The sequence below is a fragment of the Mustelus asterias genome, chromosome 12 (assembly GCF_964213995.1).
Source record: "Mustelus asterias chromosome 12, sMusAst1.hap1.1, whole genome shotgun sequence".
Lineage (NCBI taxonomy): Eukaryota > Metazoa > Chordata > Chondrichthyes > Carcharhiniformes > Triakidae > Mustelus > Mustelus asterias.
In genome coordinates, this window is record NC_135812.1 from 19,477,963 (window position 1) to 19,504,306 (window position 26,344).

At 42.1% G+C, this 26,344-nt stretch overlaps 2 protein-coding genes across 2 annotated transcripts; one reads left to right on the forward strand and one right to left on the reverse strand.

Annotated features, from left to right (window-relative positions):
* The first annotated feature begins 5,526 nt into the window (after positions 1 to 5,526).
* On the forward strand, positions 5,527 to 15,808 carry LOC144501294 (uncharacterized). The gene is made up of 4 exons (XM_078224870.1): positions 5,527 to 5,861; positions 9,744 to 9,848; positions 13,136 to 13,205; positions 13,740 to 15,808. The coding sequence occupies exons 1-4, from the start codon at positions 5,562 to 5,564 to the stop codon at positions 14,030 to 14,032; spliced, it is 768 nt and encodes a 255-aa protein (XP_078080996.1). The 5' UTR covers positions 5,527 to 5,561; the 3' UTR covers positions 14,033 to 15,808.
* Positions 14,581 to 19,209, reverse strand: LOC144501296 (beta-crystallin A1). Its single transcript, XM_078224871.1, has 6 exons — positions 19,198 to 19,209; positions 18,916 to 18,972; positions 18,688 to 18,806; positions 17,091 to 17,232; positions 15,487 to 15,629; positions 14,581 to 14,728 (listed from the first exon to the last, which is right to left on the reverse strand). Exons 2-6 carry the CDS (start codon positions 18,946 to 18,948, stop codon positions 14,581 to 14,583), a joined length of 585 nt encoding a protein of 194 aa, XP_078080997.1. The 5' UTR covers positions 18,949 to 18,972; positions 19,198 to 19,209.
* Between the last annotated feature and the right edge of the window lie 7,135 nt (positions 19,210 to 26,344).

Consider the following 26,344-nt stretch of genomic DNA (forward strand, 5'->3'; position numbering starts at 1 on the left):
AAACTGGTAACAGGTAAAGTGTTCTCTGGTAGTGTACTGGTTAACATTAATTAAGAGGACATTACACAGGGGATCTGCTGGAAGCACCCCATATACCGCAATTTTACCAAGGAGCAATGCGTGATGCATCCGTGTACCACCAGTGAGCTTATTATGGAGTTGCAGCCATACTTGAGCCCTATACCAGAGTATGGAAAGACTGCTGGTAGTTGTCAAGATCATTGGTCCTTAACTACATTGCAAGGTCACTCTTCATAGAATCATAGAATCCCTACAGTGCAGAAGGAGACAATTCGGCCCATCAAGCCCGCACACCGCCAATAATCCTATCCAGGCCCTATCCCATAACTCCACATATTTACCCTGTTAGTCCCCCTGACACTAAGAGCAATTTAGCATAGCCAAGCCACCTAACCCGCACATCTTTGGAGCGTGGGAGGAAATCCACACAGACACGGGGAGAACGCGCAAACTCTACACGGACAGTCATCCAAGGCCGGAATCGAACCTGGGTCCCTAGCGCTGTGACCACTTTGCCACCGTGCCACTACAAAGAAGCAACAAAAGATATTGGCGGGATTTCCCCCCTCCCTCGGCATATTTTGCAGAGGCGGCCTGCCATTGGCCAGAAGCGGGATCTTCCAGTCCCGCCACTGCCAATGGGGTTTCCCATTGCTTGCACTCTCCGCCACTGGGGAACCTATGGCAGGATCTTGGCTAACATCAGTGGAAGTTTGCCATTCACCACAATATACCAGGGGGAACATATACACCACACTACCTACTGACAGAGGGAGTTTGTTGGATATGTTGAGCATAAATGTCTGATTTCAAGAAGAAATTAGGTATAGCTCCAGAGGCTAAAGGGATCAAGGGATATGGGGGGAAGGGGGAAATCAGGATATTGAATTTGATGATCAGCCATGATCAAAATGAATGGCAGAGCAGACTCAAAGGGCCAAATGGCCTACTTCTGCTTCTAGTTTCTATGACAAAGTGAAACAGGACAAAAGTGCACTATGTTTCACCTACTCTGCAAGTTTCCCCAGAATCCAAGGTGTCATAGATTACATTCATTTTGCCTTGAGTAATCCCCCCCCATCATCGATCAGTCTGATATCTTTGTGTATAGAAAGGGATAGTACTTTCTGAGGGTGCAGCTCATTTGAAACCAGATAGGTTTTTGCTTGACTTAATTAACCATTGATTAGATTTGAACCAATCAGCAATTTAGTCCAATACTAAAGAGAAATTAAAGATCTTCCACCGTGAGAAAAGCTTTTCATCAACAAGCAGCAGTCAGTTCTCTATGATTCATGCTGAAGATGACTAAAAAGGCAGAGGGAGAATGGATGTGCCAAAGACAAAGCCATTAAGAAGTTGTCGTCCGCAACATTGTGGAGGCTAGTGTCTTTGATGCTTTTGTGTTGCCCAAGTTCTATGTGAAATTGCATTTCTGTGCCAGCTGGGCTATCCACAGCAAAGTGGTAAGAAATTGTTCACGAGAGGCAAGGAGGGACCGAACTCCACCTCCACGTTTCAGGCCAGGCGCTAACACCCCACGTAGACCTCCTCAGAAGCCTATGTAAACATTATTGAATCCAATAATTTGGTTTAAAATAATAACAATGTTGGACCTTTGAAAAAAAAAGCAAGGAACAGTCATTTGAAAATTAAGTTGTTCAATTGTTTCACAAAACCAAACTTGATAATTCACTAAATACCACAAATCTGATTTATCAAATTCTCAGAATAATTTTCAAAATGTATAAGCTTCCTTCGCAGTCGCTGGGTCAAAATCCTGGAATTCCCTTCCCTCCCATTGTGGGTCAACCCACAGCACGTGGACTGCAGTGATTCAAGAAGACAGCTCACCACCACCTTCTCAAGGACAAGAAGGGATGGGCAATAAATGCTGGCCAGCCAGCAACGTCCATGTCCCACGAATGAATGAAAAAAAAAGCTAATACTTTGTTTCCATTCATATTCACGTCATAAAGGCCAGAACAAATAATATAAGTGCCTGGTTGAGTCAATCACAATTTTTGCTTTATTAATTTACATTGCCTTTGTGGCCCTTAGGAATTGTGACACTATAAATGGGCACTGAACGCAAGACTTTTAATTATTGAGGTCTTTGTAGTTTAATGTTGAATGTTTAATGGATATATTTGCATAAGACCATAAGATATTGGAGCAGAATTAGGCCACTCAACCCATCGAGTCTGCTCCACCATTCAATCATGGCTGATATTTTTCTCATCCCATTCTCCTGCCTTTTCCCCATAACCCCTGATCCCTTATCAATCAAGAACCTATCTATCTCTGTCTTAAAGACACTCAATGACTCATTGAGTGTCCACAGCCTTCTGCGGCAAAGAATTCCACAGATTCACTACTCGCTGGCTGAAGAAATTCCTCCTCATCTATGTTTTAAAGGAGCGTCCCTTTAGCCTGAAGTTGTGCCCTTTGGTTCTAGTTTTTCCTACTAGTGGGAACATCCTCTCCACGTCCACTCTATCCAGGCCCCGCAGTATCCTGTAAGTTTCAATAAGATCCCCCCTCATTCTTCTAAATTCCAATGAGTACAGACCCAGAGTCCTCAACCATTCCTTCTGAAACCGTTCAGAAACAAAATTAGTGATTAAATTACAATGGATTTACAACAGGATTCTCATGTACTATTTTGTAAGTTACACACTATCTGGATTTAAAACTTTCTTACCCAGATTTAATCATAAATGAACAGCTGTGATTCTTTTATACTGCAGAGAGGCTTATTATACCTTCTGATGAAAATAAAATACAGTTTTACATTAATTTATTGCAAAAAATATTAGGTATGCAAAACAGAATCAGAATCCTAAATATATATTTTAGAAATATTTCCATGGACATACCAAAGAACCAAATGGGAGCGGCCCTTTAAGATCGATCTGCGTCATGATTAACCAAAAATGACATGTTCAATATGGCAATAAAATTTCCATTGATTCCTTAGGCAATCACTATTTGACATTACAATGGCAGTTCATCAAGCTGACATCTTAAAGGACCACTCCCTTCTCAGAAATTGCTGCAGTTGAGAGTCCTATAGGTTCTTTTAATTAATCATTAGCCAAATGCTTCCAAGTTATGTAATATGAATTGCAATGGAACTTAGACATGAAAAATATAGCGAATAGTTGAGGCTCCAGCCAAGGTCCTTGTGGGAGATCCCGAGTCACTTCCTTCCAATTCAAGTACTTAACTATTATCTCTGACTCTCTGTCTTCTGTACCCTATCCAATCTCCTAAACAGATCAATAAACTGCCTTCAATTACTGAGCTTAAATATTAGTTAATGATCTCTTAAGTAGAATCGAATCAAATGCCTCTGGAAATCCACATAAATTATACCCACTGGCACTCTGTTGTTCACTACATTAGTTATTTGTTCAAAAAATTCAATTAAGTTTGTTGAACATGACCTGGTATTTACAAATCCATGTTGGCTCTGTCTAATAAGCTCAAATTTCTCTTAGTGTTCAGTCACCCTGTCCTTAATTATAGATTCCAATAACATCCCCACAGCAGATGTTAGACTAACAGGTCTATAATTTCCTACTAGGGCAAATCTGATCACATTGGTTGTGCACACAACAGTACCATAATGAAAAACAGAAGCGAAATACCATGATACTGGAAATAAATCCAAGTAGAAAATGCCCAACATATTCAGCAGGTATAGTAACATTTATAGCTAATAGAAACAAAATTAACCTCAGGCCAACTTGGTCAGCAATCTGAAACATTAACTCTCCACAGATGCTGCTTGACCTGCTAAGTATTTTCTTTTTAAATTTGAGGTTTCCATCACAAGTATTTTTCTTTTGATTTATTTTTTATTGCCTCTCCTGCTATTATTTTTGACTCTGGTGCATATCAGTTCTGTCACTTAACCGTTCCTTTTCTCCATGATAGTATTTCCAGGTCGTTGTATCTTTTAATCTTTCCTCTTCTTCCTCTTTGTTCTGTCCCTATTTTGAAGCACATCTCTGTGATATCTTTCAGTTTTAGTTAATGTTCTCTACCTCAAGCATCAGCTGAATTCAATTTTCTCCACAGATGCTGCCTGGCCAAATGAGCATCTCCAGAGTTTCTCAATTTTGGTCGAAGATTTTCACCAGTTGCGATATTTAAAGTTTTTTTTCCGTCTATCTGGTATACACTGTGTCATTTCCACCATATCTAAATGCTGAGTCCTCCAGACTAGCGAAACTGGGATTTCAAAGTTATTAAAATGGCTCGGGTCTCTGGGTAGCAGGATTGCGAGCATTAATCTGGAAATGTTACAGTAAACTGCTGTCTTGATCTGCTTCTCAGGACCAGGTACTCCATCTTTAAACCAGTTTATATTTAATATTCATTTCTGATATGTGCAGATTTGGTGGCACAGTGGTTAGCTGGGTTTGATTCCCGGCTTGGGTCGCTGTCTGAGTGGGGTCTGCATGTTCTCCCCATGTCTGCGTGGGTTTCCTCCGGGTGTTCCAGTTTCCTCCCACAGTCTAAAAGACGTACTGGTTAGGAGCATTGACCATGCTAAATTCTCCCTCAGTGTACCCAAACAGGCGCCGGAGTGTGGCGACTATGGGGGTTTTCACAGTAACCTTATTGCAGTGTTAATGTAAGCCTACTTGTGACTAATAAATAAACTTTTAACTTGAGATTTTAACATTAAGAAAAAGTTAGTTGCACATCTTTCAAGCTATTCAGGGCATGCAGAGGGTGTACATATTTAAGAATGACTTCCAGTCTTTTCAAAAAGCAAATACACTTCCACCATTTGAATTAATATTCATTTTTGTCCAAATGTCACTTATTTTAATGCCCCTCTGAGGCCGAAAAATAATTTCCTTTAATTTAACAGAGTAGCAACTTGCTTCTACATTTTACCATCATCAATCTCGCTCTTCATTGCCAGTCCTCATTCTTATCATTAAAGTTTAAAATGTATTTATTAGTGTCACAAGTAGGCTTACATTAACACTGCAATGAAGTTATTCTGAAAATCTTCTCGTTGCCACACTCCTGCGGCGCCTGTTCGGGTACACTGAGGGAGAATTAAGCATGGCCAATACACCTAACCAGCACATCTTTCAGACTGTGGGAGAAAACCGGAACACCCGGAGGAAACACATGCAGACATGGGGAGAACGTGCAGACATTGCACAGACAGTGACCCAACCCAGGAATCAAACCTGGGTCCCTGGTGCTGTGGGGCAGCAGTGCGAACCACCGTGCCACATTATATAAAGGCTAATTTATAAAAACAAACTGCTTTAACTAAATCCATGTCAAGGCAACAAACAACATTTTCATCAGTTAGTGACCTACTTCGTTTTTTTTTCTCATTGCCAGTTGTTAGCCCAGTCCTGGGTTTTGAAGGCAACTTTTCAATGGCATTTTATCTGCAGTGATTTGTTTTGCCTCGGGGAGGTGCTGAATCGCTTTAATGTTGCGCTCACTTCCTACATCGTCAGAGTGGGCGACAGTGTTACACATGGAGAGAAGAGGCAGCAATGGAGGCAGATGCTAACGGGGAAATGCAATGGCAAACAGTGGAACAGAGAAAGTGTGGGGGAGAAAACCTGTATTACAAAATGTACTGCCTCAAAATGGAGCAGTTTCCAGCGGACGTCCACAGGTTCTGTGACCCTCAGCTACAACACGGGCGGAGAAGGGAGCTGGTTCAACTACTGAGGAACATTGATGAATTCAGTTGCCAAAAGCTGCAAATATTATTTTCTTTTTCTGTCCCGAATCTAGAAGCGATCACCTTTATTTCCGATTTAAATCAGCCTGTGGTTTCAGCTGGTGCTGTAAGTACCACTTAAAATTACAGCATGATCGCATTGTCTCAATCAGCAACTGCTCACACTGACAAGTCTGGGTTGTACGCCCTCTCCCTGTCACTCTCCTCATGTACAATATCTAGATTCTTTGCTAACTTTCCGAATCTTTAAATGATTATTCTAGAAATACATTTATCACCTGAAAGCAGGCTGAGGTAAAGGCATGTCGACCCAGGTGCCACCAAAAAGTAAAGTAAAAGTTTATTTATTAGTCACAAGTAACGCTGCAATGAAGTTATTGTGTAATTCCCCTAGTCGCCACATTCCGGCACCTGTTCAGGTCAATGCATCTAACCTGCATGTCTTTCAGATTGTGGGAGGAAACCAGAGCACCCGGAGGAAACCCACGTAGAGACAGGGAGAATGTGCAAACTCCACACAGACAGTGACCCAAGCCAGGAATCGAACCCGGGTCCTAGGCGCTTTGAGGCAGCAATGCTAACTGTGCCGCCCACAGTGCCGCCCAAAATTGACTGGCGAAAAGTTACAATCTCACACCCTGGACATAAATCCTGAGACATTTGAAAATGTAATTGCTCTCTCTTTTGTAGTGTGGTGTGCTGAGCACACTCCAATTGACCTATTAATATAACAGCGAAACACTGCGGATGCTGGAATCTGAAACAAAAACAGAAAATGCTGGAAAAGCCCAGCTGGACTGACAGCATCTGTGGAGAGAGAATAGAGCCAACGTTTTGAGTCAGGATCACCCTTCGTCAGAGCTCCCATTGACCTCTTTCCTGCCTTCCAGTTTGGCCACCATCATCTCTCGCTGCAACGTTCTCTGTCCCAATTATCTCATGTGGTAAATTATTTCACTCTCCAATCATCTGTGTAAAGAAATTTCCTCTCCCTCTCACAATAAGAAAAGTAACGATTTTAAGTTGATGATCCCTTGTCACAGTCCTGCAATGAAAGGAAATAATTTCCCCAAATGCAATTTATCAAAACCCCTTTGTCCTTTTTCATCAATTTAATATTTTGAGACGATAATTTCTCAAATAGGTGACAGCAGGTCGCTAAACTTCTAAAATGATAAGGTAACACATGAGTCTCACAAACCGAGGTAAGTCATGGATTTGGACTGTACTGAATTGAACATAGGAAATAAGTAGGCCATTTGGCCCCTCAAGGCCGCGCTGTTCTTTCGTTGGATCATGGCTGATCATCTCCCTCAATGCCATTTTCCTCTATCTAGAAATCCATTGAATTGCCTTGAACATACTTGCCAAAAATTGCAAAGAGTTCCCGGTGTTTACACCTAGAGTGATAATTCCCAACAAAAAACAATATGGATGGCATGGTGGCACAGTGGTTAGCACAGCTGCCTCACAGCATCAAGGAGCCAGGTTCAATTCTGGCCTCTGATGACTGTGTGGAGTTTGCATGTTCTTCCTGTGTCTGTGTGAGGTCCCTCCTGATGCTACTGGTTTCCTCCCATAGTCCAAAGATGTGCAGGTTAGGTTGATTGGCCATGGCAAATTGCCCCTTAGTATCAGGGGAATTTGCAGGATAAATAAGTGGGGTTGCAGGGATTGGGCCTGGGTGGGATTGTTGTCAGTGTGGACTCAGTGGGCCAAATGGCCTCTTTCTGCACTGTAGGGATTCTATAATTCTATGAAAAAAGGTGCTGTGTTTGGAATTAAAAACACTCATATCCAATGACTGAGCCTCCACAATCCTGTGGGGTAGAGTATTCCAAGGATTTACCACCCTCTGAAAGAAGAAATTCCTCCTCATCCCAGTCCTAAATGACTTATCCTTTATCTGTGTCCCCTGGTTTTGCCGGCAAGGTGGCAGAGTGGTTAGCATTGCTGACTCAGTGCCAGGGACCCAGGTTCAATTCCAGCCTCGGGTCACTGTCTGTGTGGAGTTTGCATGTTCTCCCCGTGTCTGGGTGGGTTCCCTCCGGGTGCTCCGGTTTCCTCCCATGGTCCAAAGATGTGCGGATTATGTTGATTGACCATGCTAAATTGACCCTAGTGTCAGGGGGATTAGCAGAGAAAAATACATGGGGTCATGGGAATAGGGCCTGGGTGGGATTGTGGTCGGTGCAGGCTCGATGGGTCAAATGGCCTCCTTCTGCACTGTAGGAATTCTATGATTCTATGGTTCCAGGTACTGCCACCCCCACTCCCAGTGCACCCCAGCCAGGGGAAACATCCTTCCTCATCTACCTTGTTGAGCCCTGTGAGATTTTTGTATGTTTTCAATAAAACAGGCTGCCTAGAGGGTTCTTGATGTCCTGTTTATTGTATGCATTAATGCTGTGAAATCAGTCATTATACAAGGTAGTTAGACATGTGGATGAGCTATGCTGGGGAAGGGGGATGTGGGACTTCAAGGAGGAAGCCAAAAATTGCAGAGTTCATAGAGCTTACATCTGGAGTGATAATTCCCAGCAAAAAAAGTAGTATGGACAAAAAAGTTGATGTGTTTGGAATTAAAAATTGGAGCCAAAAGTACTCCATGTGCGGAATATAACTTGCCAGGGAGAATGTTTAACCTAGAAAGGTGCTCAATATGGCTAAAGAATATGAGGCAACAACAAACAAGTAACTAGGAAACTGTGTTATATTTTAAAGTCAGTTGAGTTCAGATCACCCAAAGTTGGAAGTGGATCAGAGGAGGTTTACTAGATTGATACCAGCACCTTATGAGGAAAGGTTAGACAGACTGGACTTGTATCCATTGGAATTTAGAAAAGTGAGATGTGGCTTAATTGAAGTATCTAAGATCTTGAAGGCATTGACAAGGCAGATGTGGAAAGGATGTTTCCTCTTGTGGGTGAATCTGGAACTAAGGACAGTGTTTTAAAATTAGTGGGTTTTAAGACAGAGATGAGGAGAAAAACCTTTCTGTCAGAGGGTTGTGCAGCTTTGGAACTCTGCCTCAGAAGGCAGTGGAGGCAGGTCATTGAATATTTTTAAGATGAAGGAGATTGATTCCTGTTAGGCTGGGGAATCAAGGGCTATCAGAGTTAGATGGGAATGTGGAATTTGAAACGCAGACAGACCAGCAATGATCTTATTGAATGGCGCAGCAGGCTGAATGGCCTACTTCTGCGCCTATTTCATATGTTTGCAAAGTCAAGTTGAAGTTGTGCAGTGCCCGTGGTGCGGATTATATCAGGATTACTGATACATTTCTGATCACTTTGAAGTAAGGGCACCATCACCTTTGGGATCAACACCAAGCTGAACAAAGAAGTGAATCTGTGATGCTTTGGAGGAGAGTATAGAGGAGACGTTGATAATCTCGAGCTCTTCAACCTTGAAAAGTAAAGGCTGGGAGGGAACTTTATAGACACATAGGACATATAGAATAGAGAAAGTAAATCCAGACAATACTTGTGGGGCAAGGTACCATAAATCCAGAACTGTAAAAGTGTAATGAGTCTTCGGAGGCTAAAGTCCCTTCACCAAGATCCCTTTATTTACAATTCCGACAGCAGTACACAGAGTGCTATCAGTCAGCAGTCTACCTTCGGGAGTGCCAGAGGAACTGACACGCCCAATTAAATACAAGGAAAAGACTCCCTGATTGGCCCATCAATTGACTCCTTAATCAGGGAATTCATTTTCCAATAGGCCAGCCTCAATGGCCTGATTGAAGTCATTACAAAAAGGCAAGATGTCGGGAAGTATTTCTTGACACAGGATGGTTAACTGCTGGAACAACTTTCTAGGAATCATGGTTGCAGTCAGGATTCTGTATTAATTCAAGAAAACCATACACCTTAAAGAAATGCTGTAGTCAGAAAGAATGACATCAAATAATTGAAGGACTGATCATCAGTTGCGATTCTAACATACCATGTTTAATCTTGCTTATCTTTTTTTGTGTTAGGGAACAGGGTACTGGGAGTTTCTGCTTCAGAGCCACGGAGTAGATCTGATATCATTTGATACAAATATTGTTTATCCGCCAGAAATGCGATATTCAGAGATTTTGGTACGTACAATAATTTTACACAGTGACTAGACTCATGAGTGAGGTGAGGGGGCTTCTACCTGTCACTTTGCGTATAGATCCATGAAATAGAGTGACTTATAGAAAATTATGCATTTCTCTTTCTACTTTGCTTTGTTTGCCTGTAACAACTCTACCTTTGTTTTACCTTTGATTTAGTTTAAAAAAGAATTTGCCAATAAATCTGCTTTGAAAAAATAAATCTAAACCTGAAACAGAGCTGCTTCAGCCTAAATTGTGGACTTCATTTCTGCACATAACAATGGCAATCTGCACTTAACTAACACCTTTCATGTAGTATACTGGCTTAATGTGCTTTCAAAGGCCAAGCAATGGTAAAAGAGTTTAGGAGAAGAGCAGAGATTTGCAAAAAAATTGTATATTTTGTGGTAACAAAGCAGAGGGATTGTGAGAGAGAATTCTACAGTCTGGAGCTTAGAAAGCCCATGATTGTACTAATAAAGGTGGAGCAGGAGGGTAGGATCGAAAGAGGGCCAGATCTAAAAGAGCAGAGAACATATACAATTGGGAGAGGGTACAGCATTGGGAAGGGATAAGTTGGAAGTGAATTAATGAATGAAGAACTTTGCTCCATTACATAGAGCAGAAGCCATTAGCGGCTGGTGAGGACAGTGATGATGGGGGACTGTGACACAATATTTTGTTTATTCATTCATGGGTTGTGGGTGTCACTGGATTGGCCACCCTCAATTGCCCTCGAGAAGATGTTGGTGAGTTGCCTTCTTGAACCGCTGCAATCCGTGTGGTGTAGGTACACACCCACAGTGCTGTTAGGAAGGGAGTTCCAAGATTTGACATAGTGACAGTGAAGGAATGGTGATATATTTCCAAATCAGGGTGCTAAGTGACTGGGTGGGGAACTTCCAGGTGATGGTGTTCCCATGTATTGCTGTCCTTGTCCTTTGAGTTGGGAGCGGTCATGGATTTGGAAGGTGCTGTCTAAGAACACATGAAGTAGAAGCAGGAGAAGGCCACCATGCCCTTCAAGCCTGTCCCGCCATTCGGTCTGATTGTGGCTGATCTATCCTGGCCTCAACTCCATTTCTGTGACATTTCCCTCTATTCTTTGATCGATCAAATATTTATCCACTTCCGCTTTAAATACTTCTAATAATCCAGCCTCCACTATCCTTTGGGGCAGAGAATTCCAGAGATTCACCATCCTCTGCGAGAAGAGATTTCTACGCACCTCAGTTTTAAATGACCGGCCCTTTATCTTGTAGCTACGTCCCCTTGTTCCAGACTCTCCCACCAGTGAAAACATCTCACCATTCACCCTGTCAAACCCCCCAGGAATAAGGTCAGCCCCACTCTTATAAACTCCAAGGAAAAGAAACACAGACTATTTAGTCTCTCTTAATAGGACAACCCTCTTATTCCAGGAATTAGCCGTGGTGAGTTGAGGCAGTGCATCTTGTAGGTACACTCAGCTGCCACTGTGTGTTGGTGGGTAATAAGAAACAGGATGCGGTCAATAGGTTTTGGGGATTAGTAAACATCAAACTGGGCTGCGTCAGTCTAATGACAGCTAGTTTTCCAGGATATATTTACACTTTTTTTCCTATATAGTCAACAAACCTTTTTCTCTTCCTTCTAAGGGGTGGCACGGTGGCACAGTGGTTAGCATTGCTGCCTCACAGCGCCAGGGACCCAGGTTCAATTCCAACCTTGGGTGACTGTCTGTGTGGAGTTCTCCCCATGTCTGCGTGGGTTTCCTCCGGTTTCCCCTCTCAGTTCAAAGATGTGTAGGTTAGGTTGATTGACCATGTTAAATTGTTCCTTAGTGTCAGGGGGACTAGCAGGGTAAATATTTAGGGGATAGGGCCCGGTGGGATTGCTGTCGGTGCAGGCTAGATGGGCCGAATGGCCTCCTTCTATACTGGAGGGAATCTATGAATAAATTCCTAATTTGCATCCAGTAGCAAATTGATGAGAGATTGGCCGTCACAAGTGCCCTTAGATCTCCAACATTTCATCTGTGGTACGCACGAGTATTTGTGAGGTGAATTGCACTGGATGCCATATTGGTACAGGCAATAGCATGTGCACATTGAATGTCTGCTGTAAATATGGAGAACAGGTAGACCACTTCATTAGTTAGCTTGTAATGCTGATTTGACACCAGCAGCTCAACAACCTTGCCATCCTCCTGTCTTGCTGAACACATGTTCAGCAGCAAAAAAGACAAAAGCCAATCCGGCCCCTATTGGAAGGGATCATCGGTGACTTACAGATTAGCTCCCGGTTGATTTCTCCCGTTGGGTTGCGACAAGTGTTTGCTGCTTTCTATTTCACATTGCAGTGGTCCATAAGGTGTAGTGTGGCAGGATGATGCAAGATCTATTGTTGACTTCAATGCTTTTGTGCCAACCAGCTGTTCTCAGGCCTGGGTGCATTGGGAGGTCTTTTGCAGACAGGACATACTGGGGCAATTTTCCACATCGGTAGATGCCAGTGTTGTAGCTGTACTGGGACAGCTTAGCGAGGGACATGGCTAGGTCCGGAACACCAGTCTTCAGTGCTATTGCCAGAATGTTGTCAGGGCCCATAGCCTTGGCAGTATCCAGTGCCTTCAGCCCTTTCATGTGGAGTGAACCGAACTGGCTGAAGACTGGCATCTGTGACGCTGGGGCCTTAAAGAGGTCGAGATGGATCATTCTATCAGCTCTTCTGTGTGAAAATGGTTGCAAATGCTTCAACCTTAGCTTTTGTCCTGATGTGCTGGGCTCCCCCATCATTGAGGATGGGAATATTTGTGAAGCTTCCTTCTCCCATTAGTCATTTAATTGTCCACCACCGTTCATGACTGCAGAGCTAAGGTATGATTTGTTGATTGCGGGGTCGTTTATCTCCGTGTATCACTTGCTGTTTGGCTTGCAAGTGGTCCTGTGTTGTCACTTCACCAGATTGGCACCTCATTTTTAGCTATGCCTGGTGTTGCATCTGGCATACCCTCCCGCCCTCCTCATTGAACCAGGGTCGATTCCCTAGCCTGAAGATAATGGTAGGGTGGGAAATAAGCCGGGCCTAGAGGTTACAGACTGTGGTTGATTACAATTCTGCTGCTGATGATGATGCATCGTATCACCAAGTACTGTTTGACTAACTTGACAGTATTGATCTAAGTTATAGATTTTTTTAAAAATTGTTTCCAGCTGGCCAAAGTTCACTGTCATTACAAATAGTTAACCTAAAAATAAGCTGGAGCAGAAAGTATATATTGCTGCATTTTCTTTTTGTGACTTTAGACCAGTGGCCCTGAAATCCTGGAACAGTTTCCTGACAGAGTGCTTTTTCTAGCCTGGCCAGACATCGATGGTAAGAAATGAAGTGCTTACACTCCTCTTCTGGGGAGATTTTTCTCCAGCTCAAAGTAATTATTATTCTTTCCCAATGGCGCGCTGAGAAAAATGATGTAACCTTATGCACAATATATTTTTTAAATAGTTCAAGTGGGGTTGGGCTGGTACATTGCTGGAATTCATAGCAATTCGCTTAATTGAAGTTCAAAGATTAGAAAATAGCAAGATGAAGCTTCCTTGCACAATGCATTTACTAATCAAGAAGTTTAGCAGTGAGATTTTATCTTTTGTTGCACAATTTGTTTAATTTGAATTGCGCAACAAGATTATCTGAAAGTAAGGGTTGTAATTTATTTAATACGTCCAATTGTGTGGCTTTTAACACTTTGTATTTTAGCAAATTATTAAAGTAACAAGGCTGTGATTTGAGCAGAGAAAGATTTAACGGTAGCAAATAGCTAGAGTGGTTAAAGGTCATGACCTTTTTTCAGTACAGGAAACCATTCTTCATTTTTAATGAACATTTGATCATATTGTTTATGTTCCGCAGAGTCTTCAACATTTTCTCTCGATTGCTTGAACTATTTCAAAGGGGATACCGTCCTTCACGTCGGGGAGTTACTGGGTGAAACGCTGTCAGCCAATTATTGGGGACAGTCAACATCTCGCAGTTTCCAGCTGGCACTTGCAGAAGAGTTCTGCTGCCTGAGCAGGATTAAACTTCCAAACTGGCCAGGCCACTTAGACTCCTTAACCATGTGGAAAAGAAAGAGCGCTCAACCAGTTGTGTGCGATGGAGCAAATTTTCATTATGTGAACACGAAGTGCAGAGTGTATTTATAATGATTAGTTTAGATCATTTAGTCCATAGGTCGATCCCCATCTGGGAAATGCTCAATTCAAAATCTTAACGTCCAAGCTGCCATTTTGACGTACGTTGAAGCAGATGGACATGTGTAATTTTTGTTGGACTCCTACCGAAAAGCAAAACATAAATTGGATACAAACTGAGATGTTTGCGATAGTGAATCCACTCGTGACTGATATGCTTTGAGCCTTATGGCCAATTGCCTTTTTATGGTCTCCCAGAATGCTACAACCTGCCATGCCTGTCTGCTGTATTTCATAACTTGGTCAAAATAAATCTGATAAGCCTCTCCCGTCAAGCAGTTACGCAACTTCAAAGCAAGCGATTGCTCATGTGCAACTTGAGACAGAGAGAAGGAAGTATTTTTATAACTTTATTTTGAATATTTCAATAGCCCAAGTCATTGTGATTGAGATGTTAAATCGATTACAGTACACAAGTTGTTCTACAACAGAATGCCGTATCAATTATACTCATAGATTTCTTCTTCAGCCCCCCCTCGATGCTCTGTTGATGTGTTGCTTTACTCCTGAATGCGGCGGAGTGACTGGATCTGGAAGGTCTGAGCATGGGATCCCCACTCTCTCCAGTGCTTGTATTCTCCAGCATGGCGATCACATTCCATGATGTACTGGAAGCCACGGTATCCGGGGTATTGGTAGCACACCCATCTGGAGCAGAAAAAAACAGCATGCTTTATATTAATGAACTATGAATGCATGTTAAGTTTCATAAATATGAATCAGAAACTACAAAAGGTCGTGAAAGTAGCCCAATCCATCACGCAAACCAGCCTCAGGAAAGCAGCCAGCATAATCAAGGACTCCACACATCCTGGACATTCTCTCTTCCACCTTCTTCCGTCGGGAAAAAGATACAGAAGTCTGGGATCACGTACCAACTGATTCAAGAACAGCTTCTTCCCTCCTGCTGTCAGACTTTTGAATGGACCTACCTCACACTAAGTTGATCTTTCTCTACACCCTAGCTATGACTGTAACACTACATTCTGCACTCTCTCATTTTCTTTTCTATGAACGGTAAGCTTTGTCTGTATAGTGCGCAAGAAACAATACTTTTTACTGTATACTGATACATGTGACAATAATAAATCAAATCAAAAAGGGCATATAGCAGCAAATGGGATCAAATGCCAGGGTTTCCAGAACTGAATTGCGAAAGCTCAGGGACTGCAGGAGGTCCACAGGTACAGCTTGGACAGCCTTCTTTGGTTACTTTTGATCTAGTTAGAATTGATCAAAGTTATCTTCTTCAGGCCTAAGGTAAACTTTAGAAGCAGCAATCACAAACATGATGTGATCGGCATGCTCCTAAGATGTGCAAGACTCTGCTAGATCCGGCTACGTTATCTTCCTTAAACTGCAGCAAGCCAGCTTTATGGTTTTTTAAACGTGAAAACACAACTTACGCGCCAGCCTGAATCTTCATGGATCCAACCTCATTGTTGCACCAGCCCATGGCTTGCAGAGAGGGATAGTCATCACACATCTCCCACTGTCTTCCAATGAAGTTTTCCTTCTCAAAAATGACGATTTTGGATTCTTTATGGTGCTAAAGGAAAATGATATATATACATTCTGAGTACAAGTCAGCATTGGAGAATTATTAGGAGTATATCTTTATCATTTAACATCTTGCATTTCCTATAAAGAGTGAGCTTAAGATTTTGTACCCTGTCCTTATACCCCTTCACTTCAAACCCGAGATTAAACTTGTTGCTGTGCCCTTTTAAATTCAATTATATTTTTTGGAGCACGCTGACTGTATCTGAATACAATGTTGCTGTTTTGGTCCAAGCAGTGCATTGTAAAGCTTCAATATAATTGCGACAGACTTCTGGGCCAGAATTCTCCGATCTTGGCTGTGGCTGGGATTTTCCAGTCCCGCTGCAGTGAACAGAGTTTTGGCTGAGCGCCAAATTCTCCATTCTCACGGTAGCGAGGCTTGCGAGACCAGAAAAATCCGGCCCTGTTCTAGATGCTTTTTCAGCACCCTTTTTTTAAATTAAGCTGCAGGTCCAGATGTTGACAATGACATTACTCCACCATTGCTTCCAGATTCTTTCCCATGTCTCTCTCTGCCAGTGGTTTCAAAAGCATCTTGGAATCTCGGCTTTATAAGTCAGAAGCGCAGAGTACAAAAACAAGGAAGTTATTTTGGACCTTTGCAAAACCCTGGTTCAACCTCAACTGAGGATAGATTGGAAAAGCAGGGGTTAGAGGGGAGAGGGTTGAGAGGAAACTCGATGTGTTTAAAATCCAGGCAGTAGATAGGGAGCAACTCATTCCCATTTGCAGAAGGATCTGGAACCAAAGCTTTAAGTTCAGGTTTATTTATTAATGTCACAATTAGGCTTACATTAACACTGCAGTGAAGTTACTGTGAGAATCCCCTAGTCGCCACACTCCAGGGCCTGTTCGGGTACACTGAGGGAGAATTTAATACAGCCAGTGCACCTAACCAGTACGTCTTTCAGACTGTGGGAGGAAACCCACGCAAACGTGGGGAGAACATACAGACTCTGCACAGACAGTGACCCAAGCTGGGAATCAAACCCAGGTCCCTGGCGTTGCGAGGCAACAGTGCTTGCCACTGTGCTGCCGTCTATGCCACTGTGCCATCTTTAAGATGATCGGGAAATGAACCAATGAAATATGGAGAAGATTTTGTTTTGATTAATTGAGTGGTTAGGATCTGGAATGCACTGCCAATTCAGAGGGGAATCGAACAAACACTTGAAGGGAGAAATATTGCAAAGCTACGGGGCAAGGTCAGGGGTGGGGAACTAATTGAAATACTTTTGAAGAGAACCACGTGGATGCAATAGACCTCCTGTGCTGTTACCAGTCTATGATTTTATGTTAGCGCAGTTTCAAAAAACAGGTCCCAACGAGATGAACCATAGAAGCCATAATGAGTAATGTCCCCTTATTTGGTGATATATGTTGCGTTTTGGAGTATATACTGTGCTAGCTTCAAGCCTTACAGATATTTAATAGTGAACCAACTTACAGCAGAGCAAATGGGGCGGAAGGACATGAGTCTCTCAGTGTGGTAAGCATTGCTGCCACTCCAGGCATCCCAGCGGGGGTACTCTCCTTTCTCCAAGATAAACTGCTGCCCAAAGAAGCTGGAGTGTTCATAACCAGCCCACCTACAAAAAGAAAATTGCACTCATAATTAGCTTTCATAATAGATAATGCTCGACACTGTTTTAAAATGGGAAACTTAAAATAACTCCCAGCTTATTATCTACCAGCAATAATTTGCTGATCCATTCACCAAAGCAGTCACTACTCCTGCACCCAATGCAGTTAATATAAGTTCTGGCGCAGTGCACAAGGCGCAGTCCAACTACTGTTGCATCCATCTCTGCAGCAATAATGAGTTAGACCTTTAAACTATCTAAAACTAATGAGGCTCCCCTTGATGAGTAAACTTGGAGATTACATTCTCAAAATAATTCCTTAAAAATACTTCAATATACAAATTTGAATCTTGTAGTGTGCTTCCTCACAGGGGGTGGTGAATCTCTGGAATTCTCTGCCCCAAAGGGTAGTGGAGGCTGGATCATTGGAAATATTTAAAGTGGAGGTGGATAAATGTTTGATAGATCAAGGAATAGAGGCCCATGGGTAAATGGCACAGAAAAGGAGTTGAGGCCAGCATAGATCAGCCATGGTCTATTTGAATGGTGGGGGAGGCTTGAAGGGCCTTATGGCTTTCTCCTGCTTCTATTTCATGTGTTCTTGTGTGCTATCCAGAGTATAAGTCACCTGCTTCTGCCTTCGTATGAAAACATTACCCAACTTAGCCAGACAGTTGGAGTTACCAAGACCTGCCCAGTAATCCAGGGCTAGTGGAAAATCACGCCCTAGGGGTCAATTTGGCAAGGCCAATCAAGCTAACACACAAATCTTTGGACTGTGGGAAGAAACCGGAGGACCCAGAGACAGTGAGAACGAGCAAACTCCACACAGACACCCAAGGCTGGAATTGAACCCGGGTCCCTGGTGCCCTGATGCAGCAGCGCTATCCCCCATACCACAGTCTGATGCAGAGGAGTTTTGCAAATCTGATGTACAGAAGGCAAAAAAAAAAGCCGAGGGAAGCACATTGAGTTTTGGGATTCCTGCCAGGTCCGACTATAAACCCGAACTAACTGGAGTTATATTGTTGCCTGACCATTGCAGAATGGGCGTGAAACACAAACTCGTGGCTCTCACTCACCCAGCTTCACTGTGTGACTGCCATATGCTTAACATTAGGCCAAAAAGATTGGACCAGTGGAACTACACTCTAAACATATCAATACACAATGTAGATCAATAATACGCATGGCACTGATCTAATTCCCTCCCATATTATCAGAGTCTATCTAAATCAAACAAGTTGTGTTTTGAGCTCACAACGGCAATGTTGATATGTATGAGTGTGTATAAGGGCAAAATAATACATTTCAGTAAATTGGCTACTTTGGTTTACAAATGACAGTGACATTAAAATAAAACAATCATTGCATCTTAATTAAACCTGACAGGGTTTTCGTTGGAAGTAACAGGAAGGTTTTTAATGGTTAAAGCATATATATAAAAACTGTTTGACTCACGCTCCGCAATCAACTTTGATGGATCGAATATTGTCAAAACCGCAATCCATAATATTCTTGCAGGATGCAGTAAATTCCATCCTCTTGCCTTGGAAATTTTCTTGATCATAGACAGTTATCTGCAATAAGAATCATTATTATTCTGTGATATTGAAACAAAAAACAGAGCAATGGACCGAAGTAAAGATTTCAATTCTGATGAATTATTCTGAGAGAAATAAACTGTACCTTGAAAACTCCTGCGGGGTTTGTTTGCGCCATGTTTGGAGTTTGGAGTTTATGATCCTAAACAAAACAAAAGTCAAATGGCATAATTTCTCTCCACAAGCCTTTATAGAAATGTATCCACATTCAGTGCGTTAAAATCTGTGTAATGTTGCATTATAGCTGGATACTATGGATGCTATGGAGTCAATTACCAAACACCAAACAGGTGGAGGAAAATGAGAGGAATTTGCAGTTAAAATTGAATGAAATTTAAAAATAAAATACGAGAAACACTCAACTTACCAGAGCCGAGCTGCTTGGGGTAGGTTCCAAAAACGATTCTGAGTTTGGCTTTATCTCTGCTATTTATAGTCAGCCATTGAATAGAAAGTGAGAAGTGAGCGAGTCTGATTCGTGGTCCAGTGAGCAGATAGCGAACGCCAACATCCTATTGTTTGTGGCTGATCCCATGGATTTCTGTTTCAACTCCGTGCTGGGGTAGGAGCAGAAAGATTAAAATCTGCATGTCCGGTATATGTGTGAATAACCTTTGGCCAAAGATGTCAAAAGTGTTTGTTAATGGGAAATAACTCAGAACGAAATGGGGTTTATTTGAAAATAATTACCCTGAAATTATGCCACGGTGATGCTAACAAACTCTTGCAACCTTTCGTTTGAAAATCTCTCTGTATTTCGGTTGGCCCATTTAGTTATTGTTGCTGGTAATATATAGCTGAGGTAGGAATATCAAGCAAAAATGGTTAGTTTTTGACTTATTATTCCATGATTTATATACTTGAGAATAAGTAACATATAAAATTAGGATAAACTTGGATTTTTACTGAGTAAGCTAAATTTTTCTATTTATATAAGATCATAAGACATAAGACATATATCATTCTATATGCTTAGAATATGCTCAGAATTCTGCCCCAGCCAGTACATTTCAAGAGTGCGAAATCTACACAATTTGTAAATTTATGAAATCCCCAGGTTAAAATACCATACAACTAACTATTTAACTCACTACACTAGAGTTATGCACTCCTTAAGCACTGAATTATCAGAGTTTTTAAAAATGTAAATAAGTAATTGAATAACTATCAAGATGACATTAGCAGTTTCAATTCAAGTAGGCATAATTTTGTTTTAATGAAAACAGAAAATAATAGCGAGGCTATTAGTGTTTGTTACTGATAAAGTCTAATTTGGATGGCAACTTCTGGTGACTGCACGTGTGCATTTCAATGTGGAAATCAGGAAGTTGCTGTCCCAGTTGCCCTGTTCCCCTGAGGTTTTGCTGTATTCAACATCTCACAGAGAGACTTGACATGATAACACTTGGAAGGATGTGAAGTTGGGATACGTGCATACTAGATCAGTGGTGGGCAACCTGTGGACCATGGGCTATATGCGGCCCATCAGGGTTTGGAGTTAAAAGTTAACGTTTATTTATTAGTCACAAATAGGCTTACATTCACATGCAATGAAGTTACTGTGAAAATCCCCTAGTCGCCACATTCCGGCACCTGTTCGGGTACACTGAGGGGGAATTTAGCCCCTTGTGGGGGTGCAGCCCATGATACATTTTGCTGACTGTTGTCCCCACACAGGGTTACCAGATTCTGAAACAAAAACAGAAAATGCTGGGGAAACTCAGCAGGTCTGACAGCATCTGTGAAGAGAGAATAGAGCCAACGTTTCAAGTCTGGATGACCCTTCCTTAGAGCTGACTTTCCCAGATTCTGCTGGGTTTCCATCTGCGTAGCTTTTATCCTGCTGGTATGACTAAAGTGATACGCACGTAAGGCAAGAACACTTGAAATGCAGACAACATTGATTGAGAGCCATCCAGTCATAGGGTAAATATTTATTTTGTTTTTCAACTTGATGACAGTTCCATTAATATAGAATAATTAAGCACTTTCTGCAACTCATTATGAAATATTCAACATGTATTAAAAATAATCAGCTTATTCATGGGTTGTGGTTAGTGCACATGTCCAATTTCAATCTTGCGGCCTACAGATAAAGGAGAGACACTCATGCGGCCCACTCACTAGTCTAGGTTGCCTCTCACTGCACTAGATATTATACTCACACAAAGTTGAGGCTTGTCCATTCCTGTGTGTGTAAATGTTTAACTATGTGATACATTTTAATTACTGATATACACCTTAATTACTGAGATACATCTCAATTACTGAGATACATTTAAATTACTGCCACACAACCTCTCTGGAACAACAAATTAAAATGTTACAAGCATGGAGTTTTATTCCTTCATGTTTTAATGGGGATCTACAAATTCTAAAATAAAAGTTTTTTTTAAACTTTTTCTTTTGTCTCTCTCCGAATCAAACCTTTTGTTCTGTATCTTTATTTCACCTTCGGTACACGACTTGCCATTGGATTAAATATTCCAACCTACAATTCCTGGTTTAACGTTTCTGGGCGGGATTTTCTGGCTGCGTTCGCCCCAAGGCTGGAAATTCCTGCCTGAGGTCAATGGACCTTTGCATGGAGCGCCCTCACCTGCTACGATTCCTGTGGCGGGTGGGACAGGAAAATTCCGCCCTGTGTGTTTCACTTAGAATTCTTCAATCTGATTTCTTATGGGGTTACACAGTTGCTGGCCCTGTTCACACAGATTCTAAACCCCCTGTAGAGGACACTACTATTTTGGCTTTCCAATCACAAGTTCCAATACAAAAGCTATTGAACCTCTGTGGGCAAGTTTAAGTGTAATAAACAGAAGGTGTTCTCTGTCATTGTCTACCAAATCTGGACCAATGTTGCACAGACAAATTCAAAATGCAAACTCATTCAAGGAATCAAACGGATACTGGCCAGTTATAAATTTGTGAATGAAGATAACTGTTGTTTCTGGCACCACAGAATACAACTTTACATTACTGTGTTCAAATGGATGTCGATAGTGGAGATTATGCCAAATGATTAATTTCAGTTTTTCAAATTTACTTTTTATTCTGAAGCTGCGCTAATTTATCTTGTATCATTGCTTGGATCCCAAGTCCCATGGGACAACATTAATGGAAAGTGAGTTTGTCTTTGTTCAGTTTGAATGATTGTCAATGGGAGACGAATAGGCAGGTTTTACGGCCTTACTTGTCCCGAAACCATAAAATCGCACCCGAGGTCAATGGACCTTTCCATGGTCCGCCCCTCGCCCGCTCCGATTCCTGTAGCGATAAAATTCCGGTCTAATTTTGAGAAATTTTCCATTAGGGTGTCAGTACGCCATGTGATACTGACATTTCTGATCTGCTGTTCTATTCTGGCAGCAACCTTAAAGGAATTTTAAAAAAAAACAAACATCACAGAAACACTTTTTCACAAATTTAAAATATTTATTTGAATTGCGATAGTAGAACATTACAATTGACATGAGTTCACGAGAAAAATCTGCTTCATGTGAAGAAAAATCTTGCAACTCCCATCTTTGATCACTAACTTGTGACTTCCTGCAAGGGGGGTGATGGCCCACTGGTATTATCGCTAGACTATTAATCCAAAAAATCAGCTAATGTTTTGGGGACCCAGGTTTGAATCCCGCCACAGTAGATTGTGGAATTTGAAATCAATTTTTTAAAAAACTACCCTTACCTGATCTGGCCTACATATAAATCCAGAGTCACAGCAATGTGACAACTGCTCTCGGCAACTAGGGATGGGCAATATATGCTGGGCAGCCAGCAGCACCCATGTCCCACGAATGAATTTTAAAATGTGTGTGTATACGTGGACGTAGGGGAGGGTTGCACTCACTGGTAATCTCTCCCTTCCATGAGTAAACATCTTGCTGACAAACAATCCACACATAAAGAATAGCCATGTAAGTTTAAGTATTACTGTCACAAGTAGGCTCACATTAACACTGCAATGAAATGACTGTGAAAATCTTCCAGTCGCCGTACTCTATTTTCCCTTTTTCATCAATCCCTGGGTCCTCCTTTGCTAAATTTTAAACTGCTCCCAATCCTCAGGCCTATTGCTTTTTCTTGCCAATTTGTATGCTTCTTCCTTGAATTTGATACTATCTCTAATTCCCCTTGTAAGCCATGGTTTTGCTACAATTCCCTTACCATTCTTGCGCCACACAGGAATAAACAACTTCTGGAGTTCACCTATTCGTTCTTTAAATGCCTGTCATTGCCTTTCCACTGTCTTTCTTTTCAGTAATGTTTCCCAGTCCACCATGGCCAATTCATGCCTCATACCATCATAGTTACTTTTATTGAGATTCACAAAACTCCCCTAGTACAAACCCCTCATGATTTGACTGATATTAACAACAAATCCTCACAGTACAAACCCCGATGCAAGGTCGAATGAAAATTTACAAAGTGCCTCACAACACAAACCTATGATTCGACTGAAACTTACAATCACCCACGTAGCTGGCCATTACTGATGTCGATTGTAAACTTGGATCTGGAGATGACGGGTCTCTTTTTCTTCTTCTCCTGACTGCAATGCTTGGACTCCGATGTCATATTTTTAATGATGATTCATATCATACTATCACAGGCACAGATCCTATTACCATTCTCCTGAATCATGCGGTGTTTAACACCTCTTTACCTTGGTTTATTCCATGCCCTGGCCTAAATGGGACAGTATTGACATAATCCATTCTTCTGCCGTTTACACAACAGAAAACAATGTTTTCCAGGTATCCATCACCCCATGGTTGACTAGGGGGCGGCACGGTGGCACAATGGTTAGCACTGCTGCCTCACAGCGCCAGGGACCCATGTTTGATTCCCAGCTTGGGTCACTGTGCCGGGTCTCCATGTTCTCCCCGTGTCTGCGTGGGTTTCCTCCCACAGTCCGTAAGATGTGGTGGTTGGGGGATTTGGCCATGCTAAATTCTTCTTCAGTGAACCCAAACAGACACCAGAGTGTGGCGACTAGGGGATTTTCACAGCAACTTCATTGCAGTAAGCTACTTAATACTTAATTAATAAACTTTAAACTCCGGAGCCTATTCGGGTACACTGTATTTAGCATGGCCAATGCACCTAACCAGCACGTCTTTCGAGGTGAAGTAAATGAACAACTGGAGAATAGCAGACGCCTGCTGAATCATACTCCTGGAATGTTATCCAACCAGGAACGGAGGGTAAAATTCGATGAGGATAATTGGAGGAAGGAAGAGCAAACATTGTGAAATTGATTGAATGCAATGCTTATGTAGAATGTGGGCGCAATATCATAGCTAACCTGAAACTATTACTTGGTCAGTTATTGCCACAAGATAAATGTATTAAATTGGACCTTGATCTACAGCACATGTCACACCCATCACGCAGTTTAATAATGGCATTTGGAAACCTGCAACTCCATGCTAAGAATGCCTTTTCAAAGATTCCTTTTGATGGTCGACCTTTAAGAGTTTAGATGACTGGCTGTACCAAATAGGAAAAGAAAATCAGGAAAAGAGTTGAGTGCTACCAAGTGCCATTATAACATGAGTAGCTGGGACAATGTTACAGTACTACAACTAGATTCAGTGGATACTGGAATCTGAAACAAAAACAGAAAATGCTGGAGAAACTCAGCAGGTCTGACAGCATCTGGCTCAGAGTTTTGGATGTGTTGAAATATGGAGAAAGGGATGCTGGCCAGGATTACATTGGACCAATTGAGCTTAAATGTGACAAAAGGGTTTTGGCAGCAGATGGACCAAAGCAGGGATGGAGACAGACAATATTATGAAAGTACACGTTGGTTGCATTTTTAATTGGCAGAATATGGGGTTAGAAGTTCAGCTCTGGGTCAAAAATGATGAGTTGCGAACATTCTGGTTCAACAGAGACAGACCTGAGTGGGAATTTCCATCCATGCTAACCCCAAAACCAGAATATCCCACCCGAGGTCAATGGACCTTTGCATGGTCCACCCCCACCCCCGCTCCCCCGCCCGTTACAATTTCTGCGGGAGGCGGGACGGGAAAATTCCCTCCAGAAACTGGAAAGAGGAGAGGAATCAGTGGCACAGGAATAGGATTTGTAGCTGAGGCAAATGGCGATGGCTTTTGTCTTCCCTTTGTTTAACTTGAAGGAAATTGTGGCATATCTGGGACTGAATATCCGAGAATCAGGCTGACAACACAGAAGCAATAATGGAGAGATTGAGCTGGATATCACCAGCATACATGAAAAGCCTAACTCCATATTTTCAGATGATGTGGTCCAAGGGCAGAATGTCAATGACTTGGAGTGTCTGAGACTCGATCTTCGAAGGACTCCTGAGGTAATGGTGCCGAGGTTGAAAGATTTCGGCAGTTGCACTGGCAACAATGGCTTTTGCTCCCAAATAAACCTGTTGGACTTTAACCTGGTGTTGTGAGACTTCTAACAGTTGGATAAGTGAGAGTTGTACCCTGCAATGAGAATCCCATTGAGCTGGATGATGGGGAAAGGCACAGGAGGAAGATGACAATGTCAGAGGCTGAAGAGAGTTAAAGTTAAAGTTTACTTATTAGGCACAAGCAACACTTACATTAACACTGCAATGAAGTTACTGTGAGGTTGAGAAAGCTGAGGAGCGATGACGCACCATAATCATAGAGGATGCCATTTGTGACTTAGGACAATCTCAAGGCAGTAATGGGGTAAACATCTGATTGAAAAGATGCAAACATGGAGTTGGTGAAAAGGAAGGCATGAGTTTGGGAGGTGCCGCATGTTTAAGGCCTTCAGCAAGGAAAGAGAAGTTTGAGATGGGGCATGTAAACAGTAAATGCTGGATAAACTCAGCAGGCCTGGCAGCATCTGTGGAGGGAGAAACAGAGTTAACAGGCAGGATTTTACGAACTCGCTCAGGCGAGTTTTCCGTTCTGCAAGCCCCTGGAATCAGTAAAATTCTGGCCATTGTTTCGAGTCTATACAAGAAGAATAATATTGGACTTGAAACCTTAATTCGGCCCCTCTCTCCACAGATGCTGCCAGACCTGCTGAGTTTTTCCTGCTTTTATTTCAGATTTCCAGCATCCACAGCATTTTGCTTTTATTTGAGATGGTGCAATAGTTTACAAGGACAAAGGGGTTGAGGGTGCATTTCTTGAGGAGGAGAGAGGGTGATGCTAACTGCAGAGAACTACCTGAGAAGGAGTGATTTAAAATGTGGTCAGCATTTTAATGCAATCAAGGGTGAAGAAGGTGCGAATGGTGGATAAGATAATCTTAAAGGGGGGCATGAGGAAATAAATCAGAAAAAGGATGTGGGTTTAGGCTAGGGCAGTGGAAACCATGGAGCAGGTTTGATCTGGAGGTGAAGTGGGGTTGGAATGATATGACAATGACCATTGAATGGATGGTCTCAATCTAAGTGACAAAGAAGCCCAAGAACTCTCAATTATTATTGGAGGTGAGGGAGGAGGAGGCAAAGATGAGAGTTTAAGGAAACAATTGGGTGTGGAGAA